This window comes from Podarcis pityusensis (assembly GCF_964106645.2).
Source record: "Podarcis pityusensis genome assembly, chromosome: 11".
In the NCBI taxonomy this organism is placed as follows: Eukaryota; Metazoa; Chordata; class Lepidosauria; order Squamata; family Lacertidae; genus Podarcis; species Podarcis pityusensis.
Window position 1 is genome coordinate 60,769,269 of NC_138036.1, and position 17,267 is coordinate 60,786,535.

A 17,267-nucleotide genomic window follows, 5' to 3' on the forward strand; every position below is an offset into this window, starting at 1 on the left:
AGTTTCCTTTGAAGCTTCACTACCCAGCAGAAAGAATGGAATCTGCTTAAAACTGAAGCACATCCTTGACTTCTTTATCACATGTTGGTGTCAGTCAGTCAATTGACCAATAGGAATGTTGGTGGAAGACTAACACCTCCCTCCTGCTGGTGTCTGGGGTGGAGCTTTTTAAAAGAGATTTCCCAAAGTTGTTGAGCTGCCCAGCAACCCCCGTGATGCCCTACACCCCCTGTGCCCCCCCCCGTTTCCTACGCTACTAACAGTATTGGAGAGAGATCCTTAATGTGGCATAAAGGTCAGACACGTCTCTGGCCCCATAATGTGATTCCGCATATGGCCCTCGTGTTTTTTTATTTAAGTCTTTCCTGCCTGGCCCAAGAATAAACTGCTCAGAGCCGAGCGTGCTCAATGTGTCTCCGAAGCACCTTCTTTCTTTCATTTGTTCCTCTTTTCTCTTGAGAGAGCCCTGCTTTCTTAGCATCCACTTCTTATGCACAGGGAATAACAGAACTTTGAAGTATGTCTCCTAAAATACTGATAATCATCCTCAATTAAAATGAATAATGAATTTTAATTTGCTACTTACCCTTAGGATACAGTTGAGTAGCTAAGAGCTCATTTCAGCTTATACACTGACTTGAGTTCTCTTAGGGATCCATTTTGAATTAATGCCGTATTGGCTCCATGGCTTTACTCTGGTGCTTGGAAGTATTTATTTGTATCATTTTATCACACATTCTCTTTCTTAACTAGAACTAATATTACTGGCCCCAACGCTTCAGTACTGCTAGGTCATTTGTGATAAATGGCATGCTTCTGAACCCCAGTCCAAAAGACTGGTATATATTTTTCTGGAGGAGCTAAGAGTGGGACAGCACCAGGAGAAAAGTCAGTGAACCAGAGGCAATTAGTTGCATTAGTTTTATAAATGGAATTTACAGCAACAGAGATTAAGCTACAGATGAGCTTTGCTACAGGATTCTCTGCTGATGTTTAAGAGACACCAACAACAGGATTTGATGAGCTCAAATTCAGGTTTCTAAACAGGGACATTAGGGATCTTCATTTTGGGTCATCCATTAACACTTATTCTCATGTGAACGTATCAGTAGTTTTAAGGAAAACACTCACGGGCTGTAAATACAACAGGATAAACATTTCTTGTTGAGGGCAATCATTGCAGTTGTTTCCCTGGTGCTTTTGACTCACCCACCCCTTGCTTGCTGACTTATATCTCACATCAGGCCTGGCAAGGATGAGCATGGTTTTGCCCAAAACAGGCTCTGAAGCCTAGCAGGCCAGAGGATCCCCACCTGTGGACAAATGGAAGGGGCTAGCCCTGGTCTCATGATGGTTTGCTTTTCATTTCTCATGACTTATTGATTTATTTAAAATATTCCTATACTGTACTGCCTTTCATTTAAAAAGAAACAAAGCAAAGCAAAGCTTAAAGGTAGAATCACAGCAATTTGTGAAAAGACATGAAAAGTACCGCAAGGCAAGCAGCAACTCTTGCGCCAGTGCAGTTCACAATAAGATGATTTTACTGGCAAGCAAAGTGTTCCTCTCCTGCTCTGTTCAAACATTATAGCAAGGCTACAGATGCATTTTGTAATGTTTTTCAGTGACAGGGATGCCTTTACCACGGCTGCAGTCAAGGCTAACTACAGGGCGAAGCTGGTTTTGAGGACCTAAAAACTGACTGTACCACATTTTTGCTGTTCCTTGGGTAGTAAGGATGCTTAATTTGATTCTGTCAATTGCAATTAAAACACATCTGATCTGCACCTCCTGGACTATTCTGCATCTCATAATGTTTTATCATCACTTGGATTTCATACTCCTCTGAATATTGTGATGCAAGAGTGAGGCTCCAAAATTATACAAAATGCATATTTAAATATGGTGTTGTTGTTTTTAAATAGCATTTAAACATGTACTTAAACACAAGTTTTATTTTTAAAAATGAAGATTAAGCTTGAAACATGGCAGAAAAGACTTATGGATAGTGTTTTTAATGTTTTTAATATTTGATGTTTTATTGTGCTTTTAATTCTGTTGGGAGCTGCCCAGAGTGGGAGGAGGAAACCCAGTCCGATGGGCGGGGTATGTATAAACAAACAAACAAACAAATAAATAAATAGATAGATAGATAGATAGCAGATGTGAAACTGATGCAGATCAGAATGGTTGAACTTTGGCATAGAGGGAGTTGCTTAGCTCGAGTGGATAGCTGTGGAGGCTGGTCTCTTAAGAGGAGAGGGGCACATGCCCACCGCCCTCAGCCTGCCTTCACCCGGCTCTCCCTTGCCTGCCTTCTTACAGCCAAGCCAGTAGGTGGCACTTCTTGTTACTTGCCTCTTCCTTAGTCTAACTGTAGCTCTTGCAGAACTCCAGGGAGGAGGATGGAGTCTGTTTTGCTTGTCAGGGGCTCTTGTTCCACCTACTGTTGGTCTTCTTGTCTTCTTCCCAGCCAGCCCCATTGGGCACCAGCCACTACTTACAAGAAGGAATTGCCTGTGTAGAGGCACCCAAAAGGGAACACACAGAAGCTTGCAGAGCCATCACAGACACATTTTGGGGCAGAAGCGGCTTTTCTTTCAGAATATGCTGAGAAGGCACAGAACAGTTATAGCCTGTCCTCCCAGTTAAACTAGTTTAGCTCTCTGCCTGTGAGCTGCTTTTTAAGCAGTCTTAATTTTTTGAAAAGCAGTGTTATGTTTGTAGGTTTTTTAAAATTTCATTTTAACGGATATTTGTAAACTCCAACTCTTAACAAGCATCAAAATCATTAAAGCTTTAAAACTTTTAAATCTTTAAAATATTAAATTTTCAAAATGCAGAACAAATGACCAGCACTGAAGCAAATTCTCTAAAAATGCTTGGCAAAACAAATAGGTTTTTGGTAGGCAATGGAACATAAGGATTGCATGTGCCTATTTGATTTCAATGGGAACTTCAGAACTCAAGTTGCTTTTCAGAGTACAGTGGAACCTCGATTTATGTACGGCTCTACTTACGTACGATTCCAGTTACAACCCTCAGCAGGTGCTTCGACTTATGAACTTTCCTCTAGATACGAACAGAGGCCTTGCTGGCCGGCTGGCCGGCTGTGGGGCAGCGCTGGGGCCTCTGCGGCCGGGGAGAGGCCTCTGGTTTGCCGGAGCTCAGTCCGCCGGCGGCGGAGCACTTGTCTATGTGACTGTGTGGCACCTGTGTGGCACTTCAGCTACTGGTTGATTGTGTGACTGCATAATGGATAAAAGCCCCCCCTCCCCCGTCCAAACAATGACTACTGTATCATCAGTGCCCGTAAGAAAAAACATAAATGTTAATTTTTTTTTCATCTACAATACTGTCTTATTTATTTTATAGTACAGTACATTGATTATTGCCTTCATTTTATGGATCTATGGTCTCATTAGACAGTAAAATCCTTCCAGTAGCACCTTTAAGACCAACTAAGTTAGTTCTTGGTATGAGCTTTCGTGTGCAAGCACACTTCTTCAGATACACTGAAACAGAAGTTGTTTCAGTGTATCTGAAGAAGTGTGCTTGCACACGAAAGCTCATACCAAGAACTAACTTAGTTGGTCTTAAAGGTGCTACTGGAAGGATTTTTTTATTTTGACTATGGCAGACCAACACGGCTACCTATCTGTAAGTAAAATCCGTGTTAAATTGCTGTTTTAGGGGGTGTTTTTCATTGTCTAGAATGGATCAATTCACTTTTCTATGGAAAAGTGCGCCTCTCCTTATGTATGTTTCTAGTTAGGACCGGACCTCCGGAACGGATTATCGTTGTAAGTAGAGGTTCCACTGTATATTGAATAGCATAATATCTGTTGGGGGAAGAGGAGGTGATAGGAGGGAGCATTTTGGTTTTTTTTGTTTTGCCTCTTTCTACTCTTGATCTGGACAGAAGTGCTTTTACAAAATAAAAATGGAGAAGTAGCTTCTGGATTTTTTATGGTCAAGCATCTGAAGAATGAAACCCACTTAACAGTAGCATGCACCTTAACCATTAAAAAAAATTACGGTGCTCAGATCCTCATGAACACTAAGGAAATTATTGCACTACCCAAGCAAAACATGTTGATTTCCAATCCAATGGGAAAGTTGTATTGTTTCCTTACTGCTTTCACCTTGTTCTGTTATTATTTGCAGTAGTGCTGTTGTAGCTCACCCACACTCTCACACCCTACAGATTGAGAATAATATTTCATGCATTGATGAAGTAGATTGGTGTCCGCCAAAACCTTTAGCGTAATAAATCTTTTATACCACAATTCATGTCTTTTCAGAAGTAAGTCCTATTGAATTCATTGCTGGTTACTCTCGGATAAATTGGGTTAGGATTGCATCCTTAAAGTTGCCACAGGTCTGTTTCATTTTTGCTGCAAGAGATGTAACACAGATCCCCTTCTGGAATTTATTTGCACCTCATTTAAGTGGCCAACATTGCACTTCCTAGTATATGCAGCAGATGAAACAGATTCTAATCCCAAATATTATGTCCAATAAGGAAAACACCATTCTGAAACAGCAAATGCTACTTTGGATAATTTTCATTATGTTCTTGGAAACATTCTCCCTCTCACACTTGCAGGCTCCCCCAGCTTAATATTTCAGGAATATTATAAAAAGAAAGTCATATCAAGCCTGTATCAAAAACATTTTTATTTGCACACTCCCTTTCTGTACCACCAAGTTCTTATTTACTACCACAAATGTGGGAGAAAACAACAACAACAGCAACCCACCCAATGCATCCCAAACGTTAGACAAGAGGAGCAGGACACTAGGACTTGGAAAAAGAAACCATAAATATACTTGTGAATATATATGGGATGGGGCATGTCAGCATCAAAATGTTCCCCCAAAAGGGGGATCTTGAAATGATTCCAATCTCTCTCTCACACACAATTTGTGCTCTCAATGTGGACTCAGACCTTATCCTCTTGTCCCTTAGTAGTTATTTTTAATGTGGTGACCACAGAAATTATAGGCTTGTTGCTTGCTTCCCACATTAAAAAAATATATTATTGTATTTATAGCCCACCTTTTCACCCAAGGAACTCAAGGTGGTGTACATGGTTCCCTCCTTATTTAATCCCTATGAAGTAGGCTAGGCTGAGAGGCAGTGACTGGCCCAAGGTGTGAGGATTTGAACCCTGGTCTCCCAGATCCTGGTCCAACACTCTAACCACTACACCACACTCTGTTGCCGCATGCATGCTTGGCATGCTATCACCTGCCCACTTCTCTGTTACCTCTGCCTTCACGGGCTAAATGGCACAGGCTCAGCTTCTCACAGGCAACTGGTTGGCAGCCCTCATTCTTTCTTTCTCTGCTTCCACTCTCTCTTGGATGGAAAAATGTGTTGCCATAAATGTCAATTATAGCTTTTGTGTTACTTATTGCCTACAAATACTGAAAAATGAGAAAGGGTTTGCTTCTCATGAAGCCCACGGGAAGAACACACATTTTGTCTCTTGGCTTCCACCAGGGACAAAAGCTTGTTGTTTTGTAAATGAAAGCAAGGAATTCAGCCCAGGTAATGGTCTAAAGAGGCACTGGCTGGCTTGGATAGACTCCTGGTGAAACCTGGTGAACTGGGAAATATGGAGAGCCTGTGTTGGATGGTGCAGGCAGGGCCTGGATGGGGCTCAAACCCTCCCAACATGAATGTGCACATACAGACACCTCTCCAAATTCTATCCTTTGCCCTCTTATGGGGTAAGCCCTGCTAAAGACTTCCATAATGACTGTGGAAGGATTGCCCGTTCCCCTTGATTGTCTAGAACAATGTCTTCCTATAACTACAGAGGGAATGTTTGGTGCTTTCCATTTTCTGTTCAGTTACCCGTCTCTAGCTCATATTCTTTTTTCCCTTCTGCTATGAGTGGTGGGTTTTCTTCAGTTAGTTCTCTCTGGATAGCAAGTTCTCTTGCAGTCAGAGTTTCCTTAGAATCTCAAGCATGAATTTATGATTAGGGAAATTCTTTCATTTCTCTGGAAAAGGGATGCCTCGGGTGTTTATCAGAAGAAGCCCCGTCCCCAGCCTCCTCCTCCTCCTCCTCCTCCTCCTCCTCCTCCTCCTCCTCTAGCAACAACTTTTATTTCAAGGATGCCTCAAACATTGTAAACAATTATTTTCTGCAACTTAAGAATTTGGGATGGACAGATCTGTCAGTTTTGGTTTCTCTCTGTTTCTCATTTTTCTAATTTTAAATTCATATCTCCATATTTTTGCAGCATTTTGTGATTTTTTTAAAAGACCCTCAAGAAAAATAGAGTGCAATTTAGTGTGAATTTCCCCTAATAAGCACATTGTTGTAGGCAGTTTTGACTAATTTCCTCTAATATTATGCATTTCAATGCAGACTTTTCTCACAGATGCATTTCTGTACACCTGATATGCGTGAAGAACCGCATTGCAAAATGCAGAAAAGTACAAATTTTGAAGGGTACCTGGATTTCAGTTCACATATTGGTTTGAGAGGTGCAAATTAGGTAGTTTCTCAGTGGGCAATGATTGGCAGAGCCAACTTTTTCTAGTTTTCTCCCCATCCTCCTTTCTGCTGAGCTGCACAAGGGAATATCTGAGGCCACATTTGCATCATACATTTAAAGCACTATTATATGACTGTAATAGCCATGGCTCCCCCAAAAGACCCTGCAAGTTGTAGTTTGTTTTGGGTGACGAGAGTTGTTAGGAGACCCCCTATTCCCCACCCAGAGCTACCATTCCCCAAGTGGTTCAACGTTAGTCCCTCTTCCCAGGCAAACCTGGGGGTTGTAGCTCTGTGAGGGAAAAGGGGTCTTCTAACAACTTTCAGTACCCTTAGCAAACTACAGTTCCCAGAGTTCTTTGACGGAAGATGTAACTGCTTCAAGTGACATGATAGGGCTTCACGGTCCGGTTGTGGCCTCTGAGTAAGGAAGAAGAAGGTGACAGGCTGTGCCCTTCCCTGGACAGATTGTAAGCAGGCAGAGCTGACTAAAGTCAGGCAGATGTGGTCATACCAACATGAAACAAAAATAGATGCAACTTTCAGTGGTGGAAAATAATGACTTGTAAAATATACACAGATTTTCTAGTTAGCATATGGAAGAAGAAACCTGTGCGACATGTTTCCCATACTTTAGCAAAGCAAAGAAATATGTATTTCTCAGCAATAATGGGAGAGTCAAATGCAGATATTGGACATGTGTTTTGGGAAATTCTGTACCTGTGATCCACATAAAATATGCCCGTTTCTAACTACTTTCAAAAATGAGCAGGACAATATCACTTCTGAAATGGCCCTAATCAAAATGGTGCCCTCCATGCTGAATTACAACTTCATTTTAGGAGCTGATGGGACAAGCAGCCCAACTTCTTCAGACCTGGGGCCCACTTCAATATCACCAAGCTTCAATATGGGATTCACTTCTCTCTCTCTCTCTCTCTCTCTCTCTCTCTCTCTCTCTCTTTCTCTCTCCAACCCTCCCTCCTTCCCTTCTATAATCTTTCACTTCTAAAACCATTTTTTAGCCTTCTAAAAACCAAAGTCCATTCATTTGATATCAGTAACTCAATATCAGCATATAATACATCTTAGAAAATATGCAAGTAAGTAAATATCAAACCGTCTTATGTAAAGCTCTAAGGGTCAAAAATCAAATAATGTAGTCTGCCAATTTTAAAATACCTTTGGCTCCAAGCCATTGCTAAAAGCTAAATGTACCCATGTCCCAGTGATCTCTTGTGCCAATCCTAGGAGATTCCTCAGAGTTGACAGAACAGCTGGGGAGTTCTGTTGGGCAGTTTTTTGTCTTTCTTTTTAAACACCTCTAAAAACAAGTCGAGTGTGCTTGCATATACACTCCTTTGGATTATTGTCAACTGTAATGATGATGATATTTGTATACCGCCCTTCATCCAAAGATCACAGGGTAGTTCACAACATAATAAAATACTGCTGAATATGTTGAGCTAAACATTTTGACATTTTTAATCTGTGTGTGTGTGTTTTATTATAGTAGCAGTGATGCATCACACTGGAGCAGGACTAATTATCCTGGCTGCTTCGCAGAAACATTTTTATGAGAAAATTGCCCCCTCTCCTTCCCAATCTTTTGCCCTCAAAACGATGTGGCATAAACAAAACATGAAGTGGTGGTGGGGGGCTCCAGCTCACTGCAGGCAGATGGTGTCTTCCACTCCCACTTGGAACACTCACTGACGCTCCAAACAAAAAGGAGGATATTTGAAAGGCTTTGGCACGAGTGTAAATTGATTAAACCTCAATTAGGAACACTGCCAAGGGCCATCATTTGTCAATTTTATAGTGACCTTATTAGATGGCCCAGAACATATGATGAACTGGATTAATTTATAGCAGGGATGCACAGCGTAAATCACTCTACTGTTTACTAGGAACCTTTTTCTCACCCAAGAATAGCATGGCTATGTTAACTACAAAAGTTTTTTTCTTTTTCTTTTTTCAATTTTATCACTGTGCTCTTTTTAACCCATTCTATACTGGTACCCTTTTCTTTTTCTCTCTTCACTCCAAAACACACCTTTTAAAAAAAAAATAATTCTGTTCATCTTCCTTCCTTCCATTCCCCCCTCTACTTAATCCTGTGCTCTGTTGTATCACAGCCCAGCCCAGTCCACTCGCTTCTCGCTTTCTCTCTGCACCACCATACATGTTTGTAACCCTCTCTGAGCTTCTCCCTTTTTCGCTTTCCCTTTACCTCCAGGTCTCTCTACAGCCTCATTTTCCCTTTTGCTCCTCATCACATTCTCCTTTCCTTCTACCACCCCAGAGAGCTGCAGCTCCACTTCTATTATTCCTCTTTTTTCTTTCCTTCTCCCATGGATTTCTTTGCAGCCTCATTACTCTCAGCTATTCCTGAGATATCACACATGTCTCTATTTTTCTCTCTGCACCTCACTGCCAGTGGAGGCTTGTCTGCTAGAGCAGATGGGGCACTGCCCTACCAATTGCTGCCTGCTCTCAGCCAGCCCCAATCTGCCTTCTTACTTACTTACACCCAGCCTAGCGGGTGGAGCTGCCTGACAGCTTCTTGCTCCTCTGTAGAACTTGTCACGGGGCAAATATAGAATTAGTTGGCTCTGCCTGTTGTTAGCTCTGTTCCACCTCTTGTTGACATCTCTGCCTTCCTCCTTACCAGTCCAGTGAGCACCAGCCACCTTCGCTCTTTCTCCATCCCACAATTTTTCAGCATGCCGACTTGGGTGGCAATAGCATAAACAGCCTTCAACATCCGAACATAAATGACTTTCACCCTCCCAGCATAAACAACCTTCAATACACACCAGAGAAATAATGTTGGACATGACTAGGCTGCGCAGCACAACTGGCCACAGCATGGTGATCTCCACTGTACACCCCCAAATTCAGAGTAGGAGCAACACAGAGGATGGGATGGAGTCTTTCCCCTATTTCCCCAGGTTTTAAACCCTTTTAACACAACCAACCAGAAGCCGTGAAGCCACAATGCTAACTATTAAAATGCAAAACCCGCCTAATCAACACTTCCCCAAACAATATATGAACTGAAACTCATCTAACCTTCAAAATTTGGAGTTTTCTGAATTTTGCGAAGCGGTTCCCTAACCCGAAACTGTTTATAAAAATGAATATATTGGGGAAACTGTGCATAACAACGCTTGTATTGATGAAAATAACATACAAAATGGCATTAGGGAAATTCATTGCAAACATTTGACTATTACACAAAGCTGCATACAAAAATGTGTACATTAAAGAGAAACCTGCAATAAAATGCTGATGAATTTTCATGAGGACTTTTTAAAGAAATCACAAATCAACATGGAAATGTGGTGAAGTGAATGGAATACTGTGAAAAAAGCATAAACAGAGAAAGGGCTAGATTTAGGGTTTGATTTGTGCATCCTGCCGATGGGGCAGTACAAGAGAGAGAAGAGTATTGCATACGCACTTTTTAAAGTGAGTGCCTTTTGTAGGACTTTTCAGACAAACCCCCCAAACACTAACCATTTAAACTTAGGGGAGTTTAGAAGAGGGGGAAATATGTGCCGTTTTCAGGAGTGAACATTTAATAATGTTTAACAGTAATTTCTGAGATGGTAGAAATTAGTAGATGGTAGATACTGTGGGAGAACTTCATTTAACATTGCTTTATTTGACTTTAAATTTTGTTTTAGAAATGCAGAGGGAATCAAGTAATTTTTTGTATTGTAATTTACAAGGCTTCATTCCAAGGATTGTTGAGAGCACTTAAGACTGTAATCATATACATGCTTTACTTGGGAATAATTCCTTTGGTACTAAGTGAGAACCACTTCTGAATAAATGGTCTAAGAACAGTTTAGCATAGGCAGTAATATAGTTTACGGGGGGGGGGGGGATGGCACCCTTTGAATTTGTCCAGGCATGGTGTCAAAATAATTATTGAATGTGATTAGAACTTTTAAATAGATACCCTGTTATTTGATTGCATCTCAATTGCATCTGCCTAGGCTCTTGCTATAGTAGTAGTTAAATTACTCACTAGATGGCAATATTGATCCATATAAATATAGTTGAGATGCATACACAGGATCTTTAAAGGAAGAGTAGAGTAATTAAAAATGATTTTCTATGTGGGATCTTAAAAAGTATTTGTGGGGAAGAAAGATAAAAGGAACAGTAGCACAAGGAGTCCCTAGATGAATCAGTTTGTGTGCAATGAAGAAATGTGGGTTGAAAGAAATTGCATAAAAGGGGGTGTATTCTGTAGCTAATTGATCAATGTCTAGTAAACACATTCAAACACAGGACGAGCTACTGCCTTGGGTAAATTCAGCAGAGTCCGAAGCATGACATTTGCATAGCACCCAACAAGCACCTCTAAACTGCAAGCATAAACTGGCTTAAACCCCCACAGGGCATTCAGCCCTGGGAACAGGCTAGGGATATAGCCTTTCAGCAAAAATTCTCAAGCTTCCTTGTAGGAAAAAAGTTTCCATACCATTTCAAATCAGCATAAGAAATTGGGGTGTTTCAATGAAAACAAAGACAAGGTATGTTTCAGTATAGAAGTATATGCCACCCTGAGCCCTGTTTAATACATCTGGGGAACTTTTCCACCTAGATGAATGTGTGGTGTCTTTGGAAAACAAATTGTGTTGTGTAAAACTCACACTAGGATTTCCAACTCCTGTTCTAAAAGAGTCCCTGTGAGGTTTTAAGGACAACAGAGCAAGGAGTAACTTGGCATCTATGGGGTGCAGCTTTTTAGCAGCACACCTGCTAACCTTTCCTTTGTCAAGCCAAGGCACAGGATTCCCCATTTGCTCAGGACCTGGCAATACTAGAACAAGCTTGGATTGGCAGACTTGCTTTAAAGGCAGCACAAGTAATCTGCATAGAGTGCTGAGCATTCAAGGCTTTTATGCAGCTTTAAAGCAAAAGGAAGCATTGTTCAGTTTTGCAAGGAGCTAAGCGCTATGATCCCAATCTGGAAAATGTGGTTAGAACCTTTTCAACCCTCAATCATGCTTTCTCATGGGATGGCCTGGGACCTAACAGGGTAGCTATTGTACTCTCCACCCCCTCCCAATCACTGACTCATACTCTGTTTATCACTAATGCAACTAGCTCAAACGGATTTTAATATCACATTTCCATTTTTTAAATGTTGCAATTATTACATGTTTTGGTTGGATTAGGACCAAGCCTGCCATTTCCAGGGGGGCTCCCTCCAATTGATACCATATTTTTATTTGTACATTTTTTATTTATCTTCATACCAGGCAATGTCTTGCTTAAATTTCTGCATACCAGGCTGCTGTTAAAGGCACAAAAGCAAAGACAGAAAAATGGTGGCAACCTCTCCTGTTCATGGTCAATTTCTAGGAAGGGAGGTACAGAGGAGGTTGTTTAGAAGACATGCCTGATGACCTGGAAGTCTTACCAGATGCAAAGGAGAACAGGGATACATCTGAGTGAATAATTAATCTTTAGCTTCTGTACCTCCTTCTAGGGGTGTTGGATAATATGGATGAAAGTGGAAAAGGAAGCAGACATTGCTTCAGTTTGAATGTTTGTCTGTGGTCAGGAATGCAAATTAGTCAAGTGAATGAAATAGGCAATTATTTTTTACATTGTTTCAGTTTCCTGTTGAAATGAATGTGAGTTACATAAGTTACATAAATAGTTGTTACATTAAATAATGGACAGGGAGATTAATAACTTAATATTTGGCAGAAAGTGAACTGCAGCATGACAGAAACAGCACTGATTGCAACAAACACAGGTCAACATGGAAATCGCTGTCCTCTTAGTACCTTAAAGGTAAAGGGACCCCTGACCATTAGGTCCAGTCGTGGCCAACTCTCAGGTTGCGGCGCTCATCTCGCTTTACTGGCCGAGGGAGCTGGCGTACAGCTTCCGGGTTATGTGGCCAGCTTCTGGCAAACCAGAGCAGTGCATGGAAATGCTGTTTACCTATTTATCTACTTGCACTTTGATGTGCTTTTGAACTGCTAGGTTGGCAGGAGCAGGGACCGAGCAACGGGAGCTCACCCCATTATGGGGATTCGAACCGCCGACCTTCTGATTGGTAAGTCCTAGGCTCTGTGGTTTAACCCACAGCACCACCCACATCCCTTCTTAGTACCTTACTGACCCTTATCTCTGTAGGAAAGAGCTCAGAAACTGCACTGCACTGCCAACTTCTAGGGAACAGGAAAGACATGAGATCCACAGAAGGACTGGCTAAACCAAACCTGAATTTATTTCCAGTGCTTTCTACCCCTTTTATCTCCCTCTAAAGGGAAGAAGCTGGTTCATGGGCTTCATCACCAATGCCACAGCCCATAAAACATGGTCTACCTCTTCCCTCAACGTATTATATTTTAAAGTTCAAACTAATTAAATCCCCCTTTCCATGGTTGCGCACTGCATGGTTTTGTCTGTGGCAATCCATACTGGTTGAACAGCCTTTCTTCCCTGGTGGACTTGCCTGACAGCACCTTTATACAACTTCTATGGCCAGGTCAAGGCTTCTCATTCCTTCAGTTTCTTAGCACTTTTGGGAGTGGAATATTTAGGTTCTTTTTGCTTTTTAATATATGTACATTTTTAATATATATATTTAATTATATGTACACTGCTTTCAGCCTTTTAAGGAAAGGTGCTGAAAAACTAAATATTTCAGCTGTTGCCTTGGTGTCTTGGACATTTCAATGAACAGCAAGTTCAAGCAGCTCTTCTGTGGCCGCTGGTTTGTATGCATTACCCTTAAATTAAAGGGACTTTAAGGGAGGATAAGTTTAAAAAATACAAGAGAAACTCTGCCATAGATATCAGTACAATATGTATCACCTGAAAGCAAGGTAAACAACTGGTTGGTTTCTGTAATTAAAACACTTCTTATGGGTATGAACCAAACATTGCTCACCAGGAAAACATCACTTTTCTTGCTATGCAAGACACCTAACAACAAGGTTATCAATCATCACCATCAAAGTTGGATAAATGATACCCCAACACATGAAACCACATCTTCCAAAGAGTTTACAAAGACAGTATGAACCCATCTATTCGAGATCTGGAATGCAGTTTTACTGGTATAAATCCAGAGTGTTCAGTGCAAGATCAAACAATGATGTTGTGCATTGTAATTAATTTAAGAGTGAGTTCTATTAATGATCCACCTTCAGAGCTCTTTGTTGACAAGAATGTGTATAGTTGTCAAAAAGATCATTAAAGCCCTCCTGATAATGAGCTCGTTTGATACAAGCTCCCTATTTAGTAATTATCACTTGATTGATTCATCAGTGGCTCTGGTGTTTCAGCTTCATAAACAGATCATGAATTGCTCCATTTACGCAATGTAAACATTTTAGAATTCTGTTAACTGAATCCACAACAAACCCAGTCATACATATGCCTCAGGACCAATCCATTCCAAAGGAAACTGCACGGTTAGAAATACAAGCACACAGAGTCATTATGAGAAGTTAAAGATAGACTTTTCTTACCTATTTCTGCCACGGTTATCCCAGGAGCTAATTGCCCATTGTTGCAAGAGCTATAGGTAAACAAGTTTGGTACTGAAGTGAGGTCATAGATAGGTTCCTGCTTGATCTGTTTGATTCCAGTCATGTCTAAGCCAGACTGATCTGGGGAGGGCTGGGCAGAATCCACATTGTAATAGCCTTCGGACTTTGGCAGGTCAATGACGTGCCCGTTTGAATAAGTGCCACCAGTTTCATTGTTTAGGTTGCTCAAGCCATTGGTGATGCTGTTGCTGTAGACTCGGGCCAAGGCTTCAGCCTCGCCACTTTGCTGCTGCCGTTGCTCCTGCAGTCGCTGTTGATGCTTCTGTACCTCGGCGTACAAGCTGTCCCTCTGCTTTTTGGACATTCTTCCAAACTTTACAGCTGAAACAAATCAACCAAAAAAAAACCAGGCATTATTGGTGGTGGTGCTGACCTTTAAAGCCCTAAATGGCCTCGGCCCAGTATACCTGAAGGAGCGTCTCCACCCCCATCGTTCTGCCCAGACACTGAAGTCCAGCTCCGAGGGCCTTCTGGCGGTTCCCTCGCTGTGAGAAGTGAGATTACAGAGAAGCTGGGCAGAGGGCCTTCTCGGTAGTCACGCCAGCCCTGTGGAATGGCCCCCGCAGATGTCAAAGAGATGAACAACTATATGACTTTCAGAAGACTCTAGTTTGGCTGATTACATTACATAACTAGTATCCAGTATTAAGATCACTTTACTGTAATTTACTCTCTGTGGAGCCTCCTTTGAAGAGCAACCAGAACCTACAATTGGGCCAGAATGCAGCATCCAGCCTCCTAGCTGGGGGTGGGGGGAGTGAGGCTTTCACAGGCTGCTCCTTAAAGAGCTTCCCAGTTTGTTTCAAAATCCTAAAGGCTCTGTGTTCAGAGTATCTGAAGATGCTCCTTTTACTAAATCATATGTGTTTTGAAATGCTACTGGAAATATTTCAAAATATTTATGTTTCTGTTTACACTGCAGCAGGTTATCTTCTGCCTTAATAGACAGAATTGTGCTCTTTCATTTAAATACATTTTTGTTAGCTCTGGTGACGAAAGGTAGAATATAATTTTAAAGAACACACACATTTGTCTATCTCTATTTTCATTTCTGAAATGATGGAGGAGACTCGATATGGTAAGATCTGCTTTGATCTCATGGGGGCAGTTGAACCATATGATACCGTCATCACAAAATGGCAACCCGTTGTTCTCTTACACGTGCACCTGCTGCTACATTTTTGACAGACAAAAGCCTTAGGGTGTAGCCTGTGATCCTTACCCCAGTCACTTACACCAAAGTAAGTCCCGCTGAAACCAATAGGACCTGTTTCCAAGTAAATGTGCCAAGCAGCCAACATCCTGCTGTGAATAATGAGCAGGCCTGCTATTTCTTTTTCATCTCTCCATGTTCACCAAAGAGCAAACCAGTGCTCTATAAAAATGTACAGCCTTCAGATTTGTATCCTGTGTGATTTATCAATTTTCCCCAAACCTTTAATCTGTGCACTAACAGGATTAGTACCTTCTGAAGATAACAAGCCCTAAAGCCCTATTATCACAACCTGTCAACGTGGCTGTTATCTTCACACACTTATTTTGAAGGGAAAAAGAGAGAGAATGTTACAGGTTACAGTTAAGGCCTAGGGGGAAATAACAGACTTGAAGGTAAACACTCTATAGGAATGGCATTTCTTCCAAAGAAGCAACATATTCATGGATTACTTTCCAGATATACATTTGCAACATATAATCTTAAAGTGCTAAATGTGTTCATTCCTCCTGAGATGAAAGAAGAAGAAATTGTGTTTCCATCGGAATAAGTCAATGTCATAATTCAAAGGCATGTCTCCATCATTTGCAAAAGGCAAAGAGACCATTGTACAGTGGCCAATGAAGTTAATCCAATTATTGCTAAGTGATTTTTTTTTTTTGCAAAAGGCAAAGCAAGAGTAAGGTTTTCATGACCCTTTTTTCTAGTTTGATGCACTCCTGACAGCTGTGCTCTGTAGAGTAGGGCACGTGGGCACCCTACATAGTCTGGAACCCTCTGCATTGGCAGGACAGATGAGGGCTGCACCTGAAGAGCGCTGCAGTCTTTGCTGCAACTGAAAGTTCCCAACGCCTAAAATGAACTCTGAGTGGACAAAGAAACCTGGTGCCAGCAGGGCTGGGCTTGAAGGATGTAATAAACACAAGACAAGCATATTGAGATCAAAACAAGCCACAGCTTTATTGATTTCAGATGGCAGTAGGTTTTGGTGTAGGCATAAGACGTGTATCCTGAATCATCCAAGCCACTGCTGGTTGATTGCTTGGCAGGGTTGATCCTGAGTTAGGTGTTGCCCTATGACATATCTCAAATCAAGGTGACCCCTCCAAGTTCACCACCTCAGGCAGGTGCTATGGCCCATCGGCCCCCAGTCTGGGCATCCAGACAAATGAACCACCCCTGGACCCCATTAATGGGGAACCCCATATTTTGGAGGGGTGTGCCTCTCTCCCTCCTGACTAAGGATCCAACCCTTATGTACTAGCAAGTTGTGACAATTGCTATAAGGAAGAAACCCCCCCAGAAAGGGCCAATTTGCCCAGAGGAATGTTTTCATAGCAAGGCCCTAAGCATGACCGCCCTCTCAACTTTGTGCAGGGGAAAACCTGCTGTAAGGGGTGGGAGGGTGGGAGATCCAACTCTGACCTAGGCACTGCGGACAACTGTGGCCCCATTTTAAACCTGGGGAACAGACCTGGTTGAAGTCCAATGAGGAAATCTGCCTTTAGGCTCACTACCTAGGTCCCACCCATCAGGTTGGACCAGTCACAGGTAGGCGCTGTCAGCCCCCACAGCTGGTGAGGGAGGACATGATGCCCCCCACTGACCATGTGGGAATCAGAAGCCACCTCTGCCTGGTGGCTAGCAGCCCTGAGCCGCAACTGCTGCTCCCGTTGAAAATGACATGAGAGTCCTTCTGCTTCAAATGTTGCTTGATTTGAAGTGAACATTATCTGCCATGTCTTTATGGATGAATGTAAAACTGTCTAATAATGACTGCTTCTTGGGCTGTATGTGCACCAAATTCAGTTTGCTGGTGATCAAGAAGTAATGTGACAAACTTCCTTCACAATTCTATGGATTCTGAGCTTACAAATGTCTTCCTTTCATACTTTTATAGCAATTACCATATTTTGGGCAACATGCATCCTCTATTAAAGCCTG

General features: G+C 41.8%; 1 protein-coding gene across 2 annotated transcripts in view; it reads right to left on the reverse strand.

The window, feature by feature from the left end:
* Positions 1-17,267, reverse strand: part of RORB (RAR related orphan receptor B) — a 143,779-nt gene that overhangs the window by 19,290 nt on the left and 107,222 nt on the right. For both annotated transcript variants that reach the window (XM_080972888.1, XM_080972889.1), the window contains exon 4: positions 14,030-14,431. In XM_080972888.1, the coding sequence (XP_080829014.1) occupies positions 14,030-14,431 (402 nt within the window). The remainder of the gene's footprint in view (positions 1-14,029; positions 14,432-17,267) is intronic.